This window comes from Rousettus aegyptiacus, unplaced genomic scaffold (assembly GCF_014176215.1).
Source record: "Rousettus aegyptiacus isolate mRouAeg1 unplaced genomic scaffold, mRouAeg1.p scaffold_m13_p_3, whole genome shotgun sequence".
NCBI classification, from domain to species: domain Eukaryota; kingdom Metazoa; phylum Chordata; class Mammalia; order Chiroptera; family Pteropodidae; genus Rousettus; species Rousettus aegyptiacus.
The window spans coordinates 163946260-163963765 of NW_023416306.1; the positions used below are offsets into that span (position 1 = coordinate 163946260).

A 17506-nucleotide genomic window follows, 5' to 3' on the forward strand; every position below is an offset into this window, starting at 1 on the left:
TAATAACTGCAACTCAAAACTTTTTTCAAGTAAAATATAACATCCACACCTTTTCAGATACCGTTGTCGCAACCCGCCGGCACGAAGCCTTGGCGCGCGACTCAGTCCGGGCGGGATTTGGTTCCTACCGGCCGCCGTAGCGACCCTCGGCAACTTCCGCCTCTGACGGACCGCCGTGGCTAATTCACTTCCGGCAGCGGCGGCTCAAGGAGCCGAATCAAGATGGTGAGTGACTAAGGGTTTCGGCTGATGGTCACGGTGTGACGGTGTCGGGGTGGCCTGAGACGAGGGACCGAGTTGGCTGCCCTAGGCATGGGGTCCGTCGCTTCCCTGCCCGCCGGCCCGGCCTCCGCTGGCGACGGAGGCTCCCGGAGACGGCGTTCAGGTCCCCCGCGGGCCGGGTCCGACCCGCGGGCCTGGCTCGGGGGACCTGGGGCCGGGGTTCTGCACGAAGCGTCCCCAGGGAGGGCCAGTGGGGCTGCAGAGCGGGTCAGGATGCCCAGCTTTGCTCTCGGGGTCTCCGCTGAGCAGTGCCGGGGGTTTCAACGGGGCCTCCTCCAGTAACTGGGATGAATGCTTTCCGAGCCGCTCAGGCTGTGTCTATAGAGAGGGAGAATTTCTTTCCAGCTGAGGTGGGGGAGAGCCGAGTCGTGGAAGACCAAACCAAGGGGGGCCTTTGAAGGAATCCTTAAAGACTGACGCTTTTATAGCAGGTAAAACTCGGAAGGAAAGGTCCCCTGGTGCATTAGGAATAAAAACAGCTGGAGTTTATTCGTTCATAAGCAAATATGTATTGAGCATCTGCATTGGGGGTGGTCTGTTCTAGGCACTGAGTATAAAGGGGGTGAGCATGGTTGACGGCCTCTGCCTTCATGGAACTTACATTCTAGATAAGGCACAACAAATGGAAAAGAAATATGTAATGTCAGGGAATGGGATGGAGATGAATGGGGTGGCCATTGTTATGTCTGTTTTATCAGAAAGCATAGAATGTGGAGGGGTGGCTGTTTTACATAGGGTATCAGCGAAGGTCCTTCTGAGGATGTGAGGTTCTGAGGATGCGAGGTTTAAGCAAAGAGCCTAATAAAATGAAAGTAGCCTATGCAAATGTCTGATGGAAACAGGTCCAGAGAAAAGGAACAGCAAGTTCAAAGAGTCTGAGATAGGACTATTTAGCCTGTATTGTGAACAGCAAGAAGGCCAGATCACATAGACTTAGATAATAATCTAAGCTTGATAAAAATGTGCCAGGTACCTTTCCAGCATTTTCTCAGTATTCCTCACAACAGTCCCTTGAAGTAGTGGTATTCTCACTCACCAGGGAGGAGACTGAAACACAGTGAGTGGCCGTGCCAGAACACAAACCCTGTAAGTCGTTTCTAGAGCCCCTGCTATGATGCATTAGATTTCCATGCAGTAGAGGAGCACAGATACTGGTGAGTCTTAAGTGTGATTCCTGACAAGCTTTGTGACAATAGGCATTACTTAACTTCTCTGGGCCTTGGTTTTTTATCTGTAAATTAGAGCTAATGATAGTACCAACCTCACAGTGTCTGTAAGAATTAAATGAGATGATACCCTGAGAATGTTTAGCACACTGCTTGGCATATAGCTGGGGCTCAATAATGGGTCTACTTGTTATTTGAGACTAGGAAACATTGAAAATGCCCCAGACAAAAAGTTCAGGACCTGTTCAGGACAACGTCCTCCAGTGGGACAAGACTTACAGGATCATGAGAAAAGTAGAGGAACCTGGAAAATCCATCTGAAAAGTAGATGAGCCTGCAGCCAGTTTGGAGAGGGCCAGGCATGCTAAGCTAAAGAGATTGGACAGCACACTGTAAATGCTGGGGAACAGTTGAAGGTTTTTAAGGAGAATAAAGGATCAGCTGTTTGTTTTAGAGAATAGCTGGATTGACAAGGGGAGAAGGTGGACATGGGGATCTCAGTTGGGAGGCCGAGTCCAAATAAGATATGATGACCTGGACAAAAACAGGTGATAGACGAGAGTGAGCTACAGCAGGATGGCTTTGTTTCAGAGTCCAGATTTGTATCCAGACCGACCATTAAATCCTGACCCCAACATTTCTTATTCACTAACACCACAATATTGGACAGTAGTTACTAGGAGTCGTGTAAACAGGAAGCGGTTTACGTGTGTTGCCTCATTTTCGGTAAGATGTAGGAGCCAGTATCCCTAGTCAAGGACACCAAGGCTTACCTAAGGTCACCTAGCCTATTACTAATGGAGTCCGAATTCAAACCTGGATGCACCTGATTCCATAGCCCATGTTCTTAGGCTCGTTGCAGTTCCTCTTCTAGAAAGCGGGAATAAAGAACCCTGCCTTGAAGAAGTGTGTGGAATTAATGAGACAGTGAAGGAAAATGTCTAGTACAGACTTGGGCATGTAGTAAGCACCCCACAAACAGTTGCCTCAGCCAACAGCAGATCGCCTTAGGGGATATAAGTAATTGATAAAGACCTATAATTTGGACAGCCTATTACAGTATAACTGCTTCCCAAAATTTCTTAGAGATCTTAATTACCTTTTGCATTATAAGGCACAAAGTTTTAAGAATCCTGCACATGGGGAAATATATTTGACCTTAACTCTTTTAGGTAACCAAGATATAATAGTTTTGTCTTGACAGTGAAGCTGGCAGTGTATTAGAGGTGACTAGAAGTGATTTGAGGGGACCGAGAGGGCCCCTTAATCAAATAAGTTCACTATTACTCATTTAAAATGCCATCATTTCTGAGACATAGCTCTATGTTAAGTGTTGTCTTATAACTGAAGGGTCTTTTAAAATTAGAAATTCCACTGAGCTGATTATTATTTAATACACATCAGTTCTTGATACCTTAAGGTGATTCAGCTTTTCAGATTGAGGGAAAAAGCCCAGCCCAAGCGCCCCAGGCTTTAAGGATGGGGGTGTATAAGTTGCTGTTAACAGGTAAGTCTTTTGGATCTTGGTGTGATCATAGTACGGAGTAAATGATTAATAAATCATTGTCGAATAGGTAAAATGATTTCACTTTCCTGGCCTAATTCCACAAAATAAACTCTCAGTGGCCTCGGTCAGGTAGTTTTATATTAAAGAATGCCGAATTCTACCTTCCTCTCAAGGAGGGGAGAGTCTTAGAATCTTAGCCTCATGAAGATCCATTAGTTATTATCTATTGACAGAGTTGTCCTGGATTTAAGGTGCAGTCAATTACAAGGTGTACCATTGCTCTGCTAATAACAGCTTTTCAGAAAATAAATTCTGTTGTGCTAAATGTGCACAATGCCTACAGGTACCTCTTGAGTTCAGAAATGTTGAAATGAGGGGGAAAGTGCTGGTGACCCCAAATCACAAGAAGTTAAAGAGATGTTCTTTCGAAGTGACCATATTCTGAATTTATAGCTTTGACTTTTTTCCCCCCAGGGTCAAAGTCAGAGTGGTGGTCATGGTCCTGGAGGTGGCAAGAAGGATGACAAGGTAAATAAGAAGCCAGATATGTCTGTGATGTGAGCAAGTTGTGGGAAATGTCATAGATCTGGGGAAGTTCTTCAGGGATTCATGAAGCTTAAAATGATTTAAATGATCATTTACAAAACAAATGATCCCATAGTTATTTAACCAGTGTGGCCTGCAGATACAGTACCCTTTTCATGTTTTATAAAATTATTGACTTGTCAAATAGGTATTGACAAATTAATAATTTTTAAATGTGTAAAAGTAGTAACATTACAGAAGTGTTAAAATAACTTGCTTGTAATTGTAGTGTTTAATATCCCGAGATGTGAAGAATTGTCTCATTATATCAACTCAGACTTTTGGCCTGTAACTCTGAATTCTGATTTTTATATTCCTTATTGAACAACCTGTGATAGTATATAGATCAATTACATTCACATATTAAAATTTCAGGAATGTAAAACCTATTTTTTTGTTTAAAGGACAGTTTTTAATAGCATCCTAAAAAATAAGGAAAATTATATCACTTGGAAATAGATAATGGTCCTAAGGAATGTTTATGTTTTAATATGATTCCTGTGACTGTTTTCTCCTGCTGTTCTGAAAACTCAAGGACAAGAAAAAGAAATATGAACCTCCTGTACCAACTAGAGTGGGGAAAAAGAAAAAGAAAACAAAGGGACCAGATGCTGCCAGCAAACTGCCACTGGGTAACGACATGGTTCTTCCTTGCTGTCTTTCCAAGTCCTAGGGGAATCAGCTGTGTACGGGGAGCTTAGAGGTGGGACTGTGGACATGGGACAGGGGCATGGCTGACGCTCTAGCTCTGTGACCATATCTAACTCTTGCACACGGCATTCCTCTAAGTTGGAATCAAAGATATATTTTGTTTTAACAGTATACGACTATCTTACTTTAAGAAATTCCAGTTCTTCTAGTGTATTAAAAGTACAGATTTAGATTAGAAAACTCAGGCTGAGCTTGAGTAACCTACAAACACACTTATTTCATGAATGAATGGAATGCCATTCATATCACGTGGTATCTGAACATAAAATTTTTCAGTGGCTTCCTAATGAACTTAGAGTAAAACTCAAACCGGGTGACCCAGCCCAGCCCATGTGTCCATCCTCAGCCCCACCACTCCCTTTGCTGGTCTTTCTTGCTGCCCTGTCTTATGCTCTTTGATTCTTCTTCACATCAGGGCTGTGCCCATGTCCTCTGCTTCCCTCTTCTTCAAAATGTTCTTCCCTAGTCCTTCCCATGGCTTCCTGCTTCTCATCCCTTCAGGCTTCAGCTCAAATACCTGAAATACCCTTATCTAAACTAGTCCCTTCCTGCTTAGATGAAATAATTTTCAAAATATTGCTTAGTTAAGAATGTAGGGAGTCAGTAAAAAACGTGCCATTAATCTACCGTAATGAATCAATATGGTATTGATAAAGAGTAGATCGTCAGTTCACTAGAAGGACACAAAGTCCAAAAACAGTCAAGTTATATGAACAAATAATGTATGGTAAAGGCGACATTTTAGTGGGAAGAGGATGGGTTATTTAATATAAATGGCTGGCATCTTTTATTTGCTATTGAAAGAAAATGAAATTAGACCCCTTTTTGCCAGATGGATTATAGATATACAAATGAAAATAAGTAAGTGAAAATTCAAGAATAAATTTATTAACCTTAGGGGAAGAGAAACCTTTTGAAGAAGTAAACAATCCCAGAAACTACAAAAGAAAAGATTAAGGGGTTTATCTATATAAATGTTGAAATCCACGTATAGCATAAGTAGTAAAAAAAAAAAAAAAAAAAAAGTAGGAAAAATGTCTGTCACATACGTTAATATCTCTATTATTTCACATTCCTGTAAACGGAGAGTGTGCTGTAGCTAGTGTGCGACAAGTTATGCTGACTGAACAGCACAAGTATCCATTAGCGCCGGTCGGGAACAATGGGCCAAAGCAAACTATCTTTTGAGTTTGTGACATTTTTATTACTTACGTCTATAGGCAGTTCAGTAGGTATAATTAATTGTATGTTACCTGTTTGGTCACGGACTTCATCCCCGTTTTTATATTCTTGAAACTGCCCAAATCCCCTTCTTTTTTGCATTTAGGCACCTGCTTACTTACGGTCACCAAACTTTTAATTTTTCAGAGTCTGTCAAACTAAAATAAGCTTATTTTAAGTCTTTTTTCTCAATAATAAACTGAATTGCTAACTTAAAGCTTCAAGTAGAATATAACTTTATTTTTTTAATTACAGTGACACCTCACACTCAATGCCGGTTAAAATTATTGAAGTTAGAGAGAATTAAAGACTACCTTCTTATGGAGGAAGAATTCATTAGAAATCAGGAACAAATGAAACCTTTAGAAGAAAAGCAAGAGGTAAATTAAGAAATTACAGTAACTTTCATTTTTACAAATCGAATTCTATTTAATCCCTAAAACTGTCAATGAATAAATGAAATTCAAGTAGTTGAACTTTTCAGGTTTTTATGAATCATTATTAGCTGTCTCTTAAAAGCACCAACTGCTTTGTAAACCTTGTGAGCTGTCAGCATCACCCACAGGTCTAACATGCTTTTTCTTCTCGGCATAATCTCACACAGGAGGAAAGGTCAAAGGTGGATGATCTACGGGGGACGCCAATGTCAGTGGGAACCTTGGAAGAGATCATAGATGACAATCACGCCATTGTATCTACATCTGTGGGCTCAGAACATTACGTCAGCATCCTTTCATTTGTAGACAAGGATCTGCTGGAACCGGGCTGCTCGGTCCTGCTCAACCACAAGGTAAGTCGAGCGTCTCAAGCCAGCTTTCTCCTTCCTCTTGGACCCGTCCGTAGATGTTCCTCAGGTGATCGGCACTGCTTTGTTGTAAACGGATTGTGTGATCCTCGTATTCCTGTGTTGAAGCTTAATGTTCCCTGTTAGGTGCATGCTGTGATAGGGGTGCTGATGGACGACACGGACCCCTTGGTCACAGTGATGAAGGTGGAAAAGGCCCCGCAGGAGACGTATGCTGACATTGGGGGGTTGGACAACCAGATCCAGGAAATTAAGGTACGTCTAGGAACCAGCGCCGGGTGTCTAGACTCTGGTTTTCTTACTATGTCTACGTTTAGGGTACTTGGACTTGTTTTACATGTTTTTGTTTTTTTCGTTATTGATCAGACCAGTAACTGATTCAAAGCTTGCCAGTGTGGTGTTTTGGTAATAAGGTGTAGGTAATAGAAATAACAAATCATGTGACAGTTCTTGTGGCAGCTGCAGCTTACACTTTTTACATGTTTACTAGTGCTGTGTGCATGTAGTTTCTAGTCATGTCGACTTCCGCTACGGCTGTCTGGAAGGCGCCAGTGATGTACGGGGTAGGATGAATGGCACACACTTCCACAGTGGTGGGGTCTAGACTGTAATCCCAGCCCCTGCCTGGGTCCTGGGTTTGGAGGGAAGTGGTCTTTCAGGATGACTGTGGGCCAGCCCTCTGCAGGTTCTTTCTTTTGTAGGGAAGTCATTCCGAGCTGTCACAGTTATCCATACACTGGTGACCTCACAGACAGCTGTAGAATGGCCCAGGTGGTAACAGCAATCAGAAAATCTTGCCAGCCTCTGTCTAGTTTAATTTGAAAAGGGTGAATTGTAACTTTTTAAAGTCCGTTTACTGAGAAAGGGCTTGTTTCTCAAGGCTAACTTCTCCTGGGACATGAACGGGGATCAGGAGCTATTAGGAACAGGAAATAGGTGCCGGGAACTCCAGTAGGACAGCTGCTCTCTCCAGTGCGTCCTTGCTGCTGGTCGGAGTCGAGCACATTGTCTCCAACAAGAGGAACTGAAATTTTAGCTTATTTCTGTTTTTAGTGTATTTTTGTTGAAAGCAAGATATATTCATAATGCCGATTTATGAATATGATGATTTCAGTAAGAAAGCCTTTTATTTTTACTGGGTGTTTGTTTTCTGTAGGAATCTGTGGAGCTTCCTCTCACTCATCCTGAATACTATGAAGAGATGGGTATAAAGCCCCCTAAAGGGGTCATTCTGTATGGTCCACCTGGCACAGGTATGTGTGTTGTGCCTTTGACACTTTCCAGGGATTCAGCTCATCTCTTGAGCAGCAGCATGAGCTAGTTACAATTACTTTACTGTTGAATGAGGATGCCACAATTCTTTTAAAACAAGGTGCTCTAAGTAACACTGGGGAATTTTTGAATAAGCAATTCCTCTGGAAAACTATCTCACATAAAAGTAGATTTTTCTATATAACGGATGCATTAAGAAATTGAACTATCTTAGACTTGAAATTGTAGGCTGCAGAGTTAATGTGTTAAAAACAGAGTAGGGCTTGCGACAAAAACCCCAGTAGGAACTCCCCCCAAAAATTGCCTGCTCAGTGTGAATGCATTTATAATTTCCAGGAACTCTTTTATAAGCAATTGATAATACTAGTGGATATGCTATAAAACAAAACTTTTGAATATTTATAAGTAATGTGAGTCTATTAAAAATAAGTTTATAAGAAAAAATAAAACAGGGTGCTTAAGTTTCGCTGTATATTGGAATTCTCTTGGGAGCTTTAAAAAATACAGATGCCTCTTCCCATCCCCGAAGATTCTGATATAATCACCTGGAGTGTGGGCAAGCATCAGAGCCGCGGTGGAGCACCACCGATCCTAAAGCTGCCCTGTGCTGTTCAGATAGGGTTCATTCTCCTGGTCCGTTGGTACTAAATGTAATACTGGATGAATAAAGAGTATGAAGATAAAAATACACATATATACACACGTGGTTCTTCATGCAATAAAATGACCTAAGTTGTACAATCCAAGACTTAGCATTTCATTGCCATGTAAATTAAAAGGAAGAGGGGTCATTTAAGCAAAACCACATTCCCAAGAGGGTCTGTGCTGGGGACTGCCCACGCTGGAGGGACTGGGGGAACAGAATGTCAAGACATCCGAATGGTGGCATGCCTTTTCCTCGTAGACTCTGTCCATTTTGGATATCCATTTAAAGTGGTACTGATAGTTTTTAAAACAGTACTTGAGGATTTTTTCCCTTTTGTGTTTTTCAATCTAACATAGGTAAAACCTTGTTAGCCAAAGCAGTAGCAAACCAGACGTCGGCCACTTTCCTGAGAGTGGTTGGTTCCGAACTCATTCAGAAGTACCTGGGTGACGGGCCCAAGCTTGTTCGGGAATTGTTTCGAGTTGCTGAAGAACACGCGCCATCTATCGTGTTTATTGATGAAATTGATGCCATTGGGACAAAAAGGTAGACTTTTTTTTTTTTTTTTTTTACCTGTTTTGGATTTTGCATCCTTTAGAGGTAGAAACCACGTAGCTCTCTCTGAAAACAGACAATCTCAGGCACTCCCTGAGTGGCTTGCACAGTGCTGTGTTGCAGCTTCTATTGTATGTGGTCCTCTGTGGCTGCTGTAGACGCTGCTCTCCCAGGTACCCAGGAGTTGTGACTGTCTGGAGATGGGTCAGTTAGTAAACATGCCTTGAGCGTCTGCTCTGAGCCAGGCATCACCTAGACTCTGGGGACACAGGCGTGAGCAGAAGTGTCTGCCCTCAAGGAGCTCAGTCAGGGTGAACACCAGACGTGGAGATAGGACAAAGGATGTAACTTCAGGCATGAAAACTGCTACCGAGAAAATAATGTGACATGTAATTTGGTCATTGGGAGGGTGTGCTGATATTTTTTGATGGAGTATTTGAGGGTATGATATAAGGATTGAGATAAGAATATTGAGGCGTTCTGTTGTAATTTCCCTTTAGCAGGCGATCAGTTGGGTCTTCATTCCTTCTCTTTTCCTCCTTTTCCAAAGATATGACTCAAATTCTGGTGGTGAGAGAGAAATTCAGCGAACAATGTTGGAGCTGCTGAACCAGTTGGATGGATTTGATTCACGGGGAGATGTGAAAGTTATCATGGCCACAAACCGAATAGAAACTTTGGATCCAGCACTTATCAGACCAGGTCAGATTACAGAATGATACATGTAAGGCCAGTACTGCACTGAAATTTAGAATAACTTATCCAAACTCTGACCCCTTGAAATTATAGTTAAGAGCGGGATGTAGTCTCTGTGGCTTGGCTCTTTGAATTTCAGTCTTATCTTATGATCTTTTCTTTCTCAAATGCTCACTTTTTTTCTGAAGAAAAAATTCATATGAATTCGGGTTCATTTTTTACATTGATATAGCACCAAAATAGCAGTAGCTAATTGGCTTTCTCTTTAGTATTTAACAGGGTTGATCTGTTCTTCTGCACTTAGTGTGCTTTTAGGAATTGTTCTTTTCATTTGTTTCTGAAGGTAGCAGTGAGGACTTTTTAAATGGGATGAATTCAAACGTAAAAATTTACAAACTACAAAGACATGTTCACTTTTTAAGACTTGGACCACCTTCCCAAAGGACAGTGACAAAGTGCACGTGTGAGGAGATGGGCTCAGACCTCCTCCTGGGCCAGGCAAAGCGGGGGGCTGCACAGGGGTGTGCCTGAAAGCCTTTCTACCTGCATACAGGCCGCATTGACAGGAAGATCGAGTTCCCTCTGCCGGATGAAAAGACCAAGAAGCGCATCTTTCAGATCCACACAAGCAGAATGACGCTGGCCGATGACGTGACACTGGACGACTTGATCATGGCTAAAGATGACCTCTCTGGTGCTGACATCAAGGTGAGAACCTGGGCTGGACTGTACCTCTTGGTTGTACCACGTGCATATGTGAGTTGGGATGTTTCTTCCCAGAATTGAGAGACTGAATATGGATACATCCTGCTTTTTGATGGGAAGACTTGGGTTTCCATCAGGCATAAATACCATGGTTAGGCAGGGACGGGATGGCTCCTGTGGGGCCTTTTTGTGCTGCTGCCTGCACAGAACTACATGTCACTGGCATCTATAGAATGAGATTTGTGTCTTAGGAAGGAAAATTTCTTTTTGAAATGGAAATTACTTATTTCTGTACCAGCGTTTTTACTTTGAAAAATTTCAAGCCTTCAGAAAAGTTGCAACAATAGTACATACATATATGCATCACCTTGATTTACCAAATAGTACCATTTTACTCGTTTGCTTTATTTTTCTATCCACAAACATATTTTTCTGCTGAACCATTTAAAGTAAATAGCCTGATGGCCATAACCCAATAGAAACTTCAACGCAGGATTGTGTTATCACATCACGTTGCCTGTATTCTTCTTTTACTTTGGCAAGTAATATGTTGAGGAAATATATTAGAATAAATACTATGTTGAAACTTAAAATATTTAACCAGAATGTGTTCTCTTATGATTCTAGATATATGAAATGGGTGTATACTCCGTTGCCTCTAAATTTCTCAGTATAATTTCAACTATTTCCTAAAAATACTGCGTTACTGCAAGTAGACCGTGAGAACGCACTGACCAGCCAAGCCACATAGCTGGTTAGCACCTGAGCCAATATCAGAACCCACAGCCTCGATTCCTGGCCCATCCTCTTTCTCAGTTACTCCAGTCTAAGCTACCTCCGATTCTCTGATAAAATAATTAGAAGACTTTAAAACATCTTTAAAAATTGAATCTTTTCCCAAATAGATTTGTGTGTACTGTCTTACACCTTACTTCAAAATAGCTGTGAATTGTTGGAATGTAAACAAGTATTTCACTTTCTGAACATACTATTCTCTTACAGGCAATCTGTACAGAAGCTGGTCTGATGGCCTTGAGAGAACGTAGGATGAAAGTAACAAATGAAGACTTCAAAAAATCTAAAGAAAATGTTCTTTATAAGAAACAGGAAGGCACCCCCGAGGGGCTGTATCTCTAGCGAACCACAGCGGGTGGGGCCGGGGAAGCTGCCCAGAGGAAGCCGGTTTCTGTTCGTTCATTAGCAGAACGTCCTGTGTCCTGTGTCCTGTGCCTCTTTCTGAGCATGTGTAGAGGGACCGTCCTGCAGCGCTCTCTTCCCAATAAAGTGCACTCTTTCTCAAGCAGTTCATCTGTTTCTGGAGCCTCGACACCTGCCACTCGGCAGCAATAATTGGTGGGTCCAGGTGTCAGGGAAGCTTCTGGGCCATCACAAGAGTGCAGACTTTACTCCCTATTGCCCGGTATCACGCGCGCCCCCTCTCCTCCCCTCCCCCAGTGCTGGTGGTAGAACTGCTCGGCAGCTGCTGATGGGGAAGACAGGATCACAGCCACACAGCCAGCGAACAGTTGCTGTTAAAGCAACAAAGCCGAGTTCACGTGGCTGTGGCATCACAGTAAATCCTTTCCTCCCGAAAGGCCTGCGGGTTCTCTCACTCCGGGGGCAGGAGGGGAGAACTGGTGCTGCTAAGGGACAGAGGGTTCCTAGAAACCCAGGTCCGGGATGCCGCGGCCTCGAGAGCATCCAAAAGCATGTCAGGGCTTCTGCCCTTCCTTTCTGAACACGCTGGTCCTAAAGTCAGCGAGTGGGGCAGCAGGCGTCTGCCTGGCCGGCCGGCTCCCTCGGGTGCTCCGAGACGCCGCCCTAGAAAGTGCTCTCGCTACGCTGCCTTCCCTCCTTTTCCCACCCAGTGTCCACCAGTTTCTAGCCCAAACTCTATTCCTCAACACTAGCTTTCCCAGATGAGGTGCCAAGAAATTCTTCAACGCTAGACGTGGCAGGACTACTGAGGATGCCGCTGAGCGGGGGACGTCACCGCAGGGCCGGCGCTGGCCAGGAAGAGCAGAGCAGCTCGCACACACCAGCCACAGGCTTAGTTATCACCCGGCCTGAGTCTCTTCTCTGCACGTATACGCAGGTTCACATATATAATATGTAAAACAACAGCTTTTGTGTCATTTGCACAAATGTGCAAGGGTGAGAGACTGATAACCCAGACACAAATTACCTAGAAACTTAAAAAAGGAGTCCTAACACTCGCGCGATGGGTCACCGGTCTCCTCTTGCTCGTCCTGGCTCCCAGGGCAGGCGACACGGCCCCGGAGGGGCGGCCCCTTCCCCTCCTGTCTAGTCCTCGAGCAGAAGCTCCAGCTCCTCCACCGGCAGGCGCACTCGGAGCTCCTTCTCGGTCATCAGGTCCAGGATCTCCTGCATCTCGCCGGGGAAGTACTCTACGGCGTCCATGTACAGCACCTGGGGGGCAGAGCCACCGCCCTGGTCAGCCACTTCCTGTCCTAGCGAGCCAGCCCTCCTGCGCCCCCTCTACGTCATCCCTCCCCTTCCCTGTCCTAACTCGGCAGCACCTGGGCACACCGCAGGGAGGACGCTGAACCCAAAGCAGAGTGAGAGCAAACTCAAAGCGAGGTCTCTTTCCGAAGTGGGACCAGAGTCGCTGGCAGACTTTGCAGTCACTATGACTTTGATTTCTGATCCTCCGACCTGGGCGCTGCGAGGCGGACTTGGGACATAGGTGCCAACACTTTTGGCATCTGGGCCGAACTTAAGGCGAATGCTGGGAAGCCAGCTGCCCGCAGCAACACTCAGGAAACACCAGCTCCAGTGCAGGGAAAGGAAACAAATGCCCACAGCCTCAGGCTCCACAGGGGACAGTTTCAGTAAGAAAAGGTCTGGGACGTGCCCTGTCTCTGGTGGTACAGGCCAGGGCCAGGCACACACTGGCTGGACTGACGCTTACAGCAGCATGGTCCTGGGAAGTCTGAAGACACCATGGTCTTCAGAACTTACCTTTGCCCAAGGACAATTCTGAAGTGCTTTGTAGAACACACCTTTGCTTCTTTCTTTATTTCCTAAGGAAACCTGAGGTGAGGGGAACAAATACAAAGGTGATTAGCTGAAATAGGGAGGCTAAGGCCACAGAAAGCCCCCCTGCACTGACCCCCACGGAGGCTCGTCGGCTGCAGGCGGCCTGCCTGTGGGGACAGCCTGGCCCACCACGGCGGCCACTGGGTGTCTGTTAACCCCGGGCCGCCTCCGTGTGGGGTCATTTCCCTCCACCGAGGGGCCCAGAGCGTCGGCCTTTCACACTCCTCACTTGTCTTTACTCCTTCCTTGTGGGCCTCGCGCCTTTCGTAACAATGCCTGGAACGAGGCCATGTGTGTGCAACACGGCTGGTGACTTTACGGAAACAGAGTACTTGCTTTAACACTTGCCATTTTCTGAAACCTTAAGAGATATGAGAGAATCAGGAATCCTAAATCTGTAACACTGAAGCGAAGTTTCAGTCAGGAATTTAAGTCTGAGAGTGTAATTCAGCAGGTTTTCTCCTCTCTAGGTATAAAACTCTTACGTCTCTACTCACTTGGGCTCCTTCCACGCCCGCTGTGGCAGCCGGTGCCCGCTGGGGCCTCGCCCAAGTCCCAGGGAGGGACCCATCACTTGGCAGCTCCTCCAGGCCCTCACGGCCCACCCGGGCAGCCCCCCACAGCCCACCCGGGCAGCCCCCCCAGGCTGGAAGCTGTTAGTGGGCACAAGCCAAGCTTGCATAGCTGAAGTGTTTCTGGACTTTCCACCCACCCACCTCCTGCAGACTCCCCGTGCCCACAGGACAACCTTCTGGTGGACGCCTGGTCTCTGCCAGGTGGCCTGTGCTCAGCACCCAGCATGGGACCAGTCGAGACTACTGACTGACCTCCCAGAAATCCTGGCAATGGCATCTAGAGACCCCAGCCTACGGCTCAGGAGCTGGATCTACCAAGGTCAGCCTGCCTTTCCCATCATTTCAAGTTAACTCCCACAGTCGCCAAGACTGACTTCGGGCTGTAACCAGCAGCTGTGACAACCTGGCTTCAGGCAAGGCTCAGGCCTTCCCCACCTCCAAGCACCTGTCACACACGGCCAGCAGCATGACCCGGGGATTCCCATCTTCCCTCCCTGGCATGGGCCTCTGCAGGTCTGAGGCTACACCCCTGGGTTTATACCCCGGGAGGCAGTGTGAGCTGCTCTTCCATGTCCTCTCCTAAAATACGGATTAAACTTAACTTTTCCCCCTTCTTTCTGAAAGAAGAAAAAGGACTGCATTACTGTTGTATCAGTGAGACACAGATAGCCCAGGACCCAGCAGACCCGGTATGTGAGGTGGCCGAGCCTCAAGTAAGTGTGGCTGTCGACCGGCCGCCCGACACCTCTGTCGTGTGCGGTGCAGAGGGGCTCCACGCCAGTGCAAGCTTGGTGGCGGCCACTGCCTTTTTCGTTTAGGATGTCATATTCTAAGATACGGCCTTGGGTTCGCCCTTTCCCTCTCACTGGAGCAGAGCCTCAGGTGGTCTGAAGAGGAGTCCGTGGGTGCGACCCTGGCTCTCCGCGTCCGCCCTCCTCACCCGGCGACTTTCCTCATCTCAAACCCCAACTCCCTGTAAAATCCTAAGTCAGGGCTGCAATCTACGCAGTGGGCAGCTCCCGTGGGGTCGCGACCAGGTTCAGGTGTGTCTCCGCACGCAGACCGGCCATCTCAGGAGGAGGACAGAGCCGAGGCAGGGGCAGAGCCGGCATGTCAGTCTCCAGGGAGCCTCCGATTCCGCCAGCGGGACTAAGCCCGGGCTCGAAGCCTCACACAGGCCATGGGAGGACTCAGCAAACAAGACCCTCGTGAACGGGCACACGCGGCTATGGGAGGCCCTGGTGCTGTGGGCCGGCTGCCCAGACCGGAGCTGGGTGAGTAATCCTCTCCCGACATGGGCGGGTATGGGGCCGGGAGGGCCCCATGGCTGCCACCCACCAGCCATGACAGAACCAGTGCTGGCCCTGCCCATTCGGGGGAGCTGGGTGGTGCTTCGTAATCCCTTGCTGTGCCATTTTGTACCTTCTTATCTGACGTGTGCCGCCTCCGCACGGGGGAGCAACCACCCCCGTCTCTGAGAGAGAAGGCTGAAGGTCTTCAGGCTTTTGCAATGTTTGATTCTCTTTCCTTAACTGGGTATAAACAAACCTGAGTGACTGTTAACAATTCTTTGAAAAAGTAATTTGACAGAACTGATATCTAACGCTCCCCAAATCGAAGACATTTCTACAATGTGTCTCACTGCATGCTCCTGCGAGGAGGCTGGCAGGGGCTGGCAGGGGCTGGCACCAGAGCGGGAGGTTCGCTGAGTCACGGCCGCCAGGAAGGTGGGCAGAAGAGGACCCTCCCCGCCCTCCAGCGCCTGCCAACGGTGCCCTTTCGATGTACTGTAACTTCCCCCAGCTGTCAACATAGTGGAACGAGAAATGACACTGGACAGTAAAACAAAATCTAAGGATTCCAACTTAGACATGTCACCGTTCCCTTTATCCGTATTTGGGTTCCTTTCATCAGGCCCACGGAATCAACTGGTTTATTTACTTAAATTTCTTCCTTTATCACGCAGGCAGATGACCAAACTAAATAACTCTAAGAATCTTGAAAATAACTATAATTTTAGCCAAAACACCAAAAACAGTTTGGCTAAAAGTATTCGCGTGTATGCAGAACAGCACATTTGAAAGTTCCCCCTCAAAAATGAGCTTTAAACTAAGTTTCAACCTTAGTAGAAAATTTTAACTTGTTTGTCCAATTCCTCTTTTTCCCCATATTCTCTATGGTCGACAGTAAGTTTTAACTCCTTCATTTTTGCAGGAGAAAAAAAGTGAGCAAGCGAACACGCCTGCATGTGCGCTGGGTGTGCGCGTGCACGCTGGAAGGCACAGCGCACGAGCACACAGAACTCCCCCTCCCCACGGAGCCCCACCCTCAGCTCCCTTCTGCCCTCCCGGGCACTGCAGCCCACAGCTCGCATTCTGGCCCCATCGGATTTTCTTACCATGGTTACCAACGCTCTAGGAGACCACCCAGACAGACGCTTCCGGAGCTGCTAGCCGAGGTCCCTACTCTAATCAATCTAATCAACCTTTGTCCGATACCAACCTTCCCCAAACCAGTCCGGGGCCTGTTAGGAACCAGGCCACATGGCAGGAGGCGAGCGGTGGGCAAGCAAGTGAAGCTTTCGTCCGTGTTTGTAGCCGCTCCCCAGGACTAGCATCACTGCCTCAGCTCCGCCTCAGATCGTCAGACATTAGATTCTCACAGAAGCAAGGGTCCTCGATGCCAAAAAGGTTGGGGACCGCTGTCCTAGACCATTTCCAAGTTGTTGACTCAACAAAGTCAACTCAGAGAAACCCGCATTAAGTTCTGCTGCACTAAAACGCCCAGTAATTACTCCTCCCTGTCATTCCACCAAATAGCTTGAGTAAAACTGCAAAGTGCAACCCTTCCCAAGTCCTCAGAGACCAGACCCTGTTCTGCCCTGGGTCCCATAAGGGCTCGCCACAGCCAAGAAGGCAGGAGGGTGAGGTACGCACCGCCCAGCTTGCCCACGCAGTGGCTACTGGTCGCCTGCACTTTCTCACTCAGAAAGAAGAAACGGTTCTGCATAAAAACAAAAACTAAGTATTTTCTTACCAAAAAATTCAAATACATCCTCCACAGTAAAGGGCACTGGCTGCCATTGTCACTCCGTATTGCATTTTCAAACAGGGCTTTGATCCGATGAGTCAAGCCAGTCTCGGGAATCGTGGCATGGACCTCTCTGCCATCTACCCTGCAAGACAAAGGCCGTGTAACTCCGAAACAAGTTCTCGCACCCCACGTCACAGGAGGAAGGGATAACATCAGTGGTAAGTAATGTCGGCGGTAACTGGGTCACCGCGTGTCAGAGACGGGGCTGCCTCTCAGGTCTGTGGGCGCCGGGGGTGTGGAGTGCGATGTGATGTGGCTTCTCCAAGGCCAGAGGAAGGCAGTGTCCAGGGTGCTGTGGCTTCTACACCACGCCGAGTCTGCCTAGAATCACACGCCAACGCCCTGCTTCTCGGGAGCCCACGGGAGAGGAGAAGTGACTTATCTAAGGTCACACGGCTGATATGTGGAAGAGCTGGGATCTGAATCCAGAGTTCAGCTCCAGAGCCTGTGCTCTTACCCATGGTGCTTTTCTACAGCTTCCCAGATACCCGAAGGCCTGACAGTCACCAGCCACGCACTGTAAGCAACGTTCGGGATCCCAAAACGCATGACTGAGCAAGACAGCCACGAAGCCTCTAAAGCAAGATGCTGCTACTTGCGAGTCTCTCATTCCTCTTTCAGTGTTAT

General features: G+C 46.8%; 2 protein-coding genes across 2 annotated transcripts in view; one reads left to right on the forward strand and one right to left on the reverse strand.

Moving 5' to 3' along the window:
* The first annotated feature begins 164 nt into the window (after positions 1-164).
* Positions 165-11454, forward strand: PSMC1 (proteasome 26S subunit, ATPase 1). Its single transcript, XM_016154338.2, has 11 exons — positions 165-225; positions 3430-3483; positions 4076-4172; positions 5728-5852; positions 6077-6262; positions 6404-6532; positions 7434-7530; positions 8552-8741; positions 9301-9452; positions 10000-10154; positions 11154-11454. Exons 1-11 carry the CDS (start codon positions 223-225, stop codon positions 11286-11288), a joined length of 1323 nt encoding a protein of 440 aa, XP_016009824.2. The 5' UTR covers positions 165-222; the 3' UTR covers positions 11289-11454.
* A 133-nt stretch (positions 11455-11587) lies between these two features.
* Positions 11588-17506, reverse strand: part of NRDE2 (NRDE-2, necessary for RNA interference, domain containing) — a 38708-nt gene continuing 32789 nt past the window's right edge. Inside the window, exons 12-14 of the mRNA XM_016154316.2 lie at positions 16823-16961; positions 13134-13205; positions 11588-12581 (exon numbers count right to left, since the gene is read on the reverse strand). Coding sequence (XP_016009802.2) covers positions 12456-12581; positions 13134-13205; positions 16823-16961 — 337 coding nt within the window. The 3' untranslated portion in view covers positions 11588-12455. The remainder of the gene's footprint in view (positions 12582-13133; positions 13206-16822; positions 16962-17506) is intronic.

Bases quoted from the DNA above. Each gene is read 5' to 3' on its own strand.
- PSMC1 (XM_016154338.2), top strand. The intron at 3,484-4,075 runs GTAAATAAGAAG...TGAAAACTCAAG, and splicing joins GTGGCAAGAAGGATGACAAG to GACAAGAAAAAGAAATATGA. The intron at 8,742-9,300 runs GTAGACTTTTTT...CCTTTTCCAAAG, and splicing joins GATGCCATTGGGACAAAAAG to ATATGACTCAAATTCTGGTG.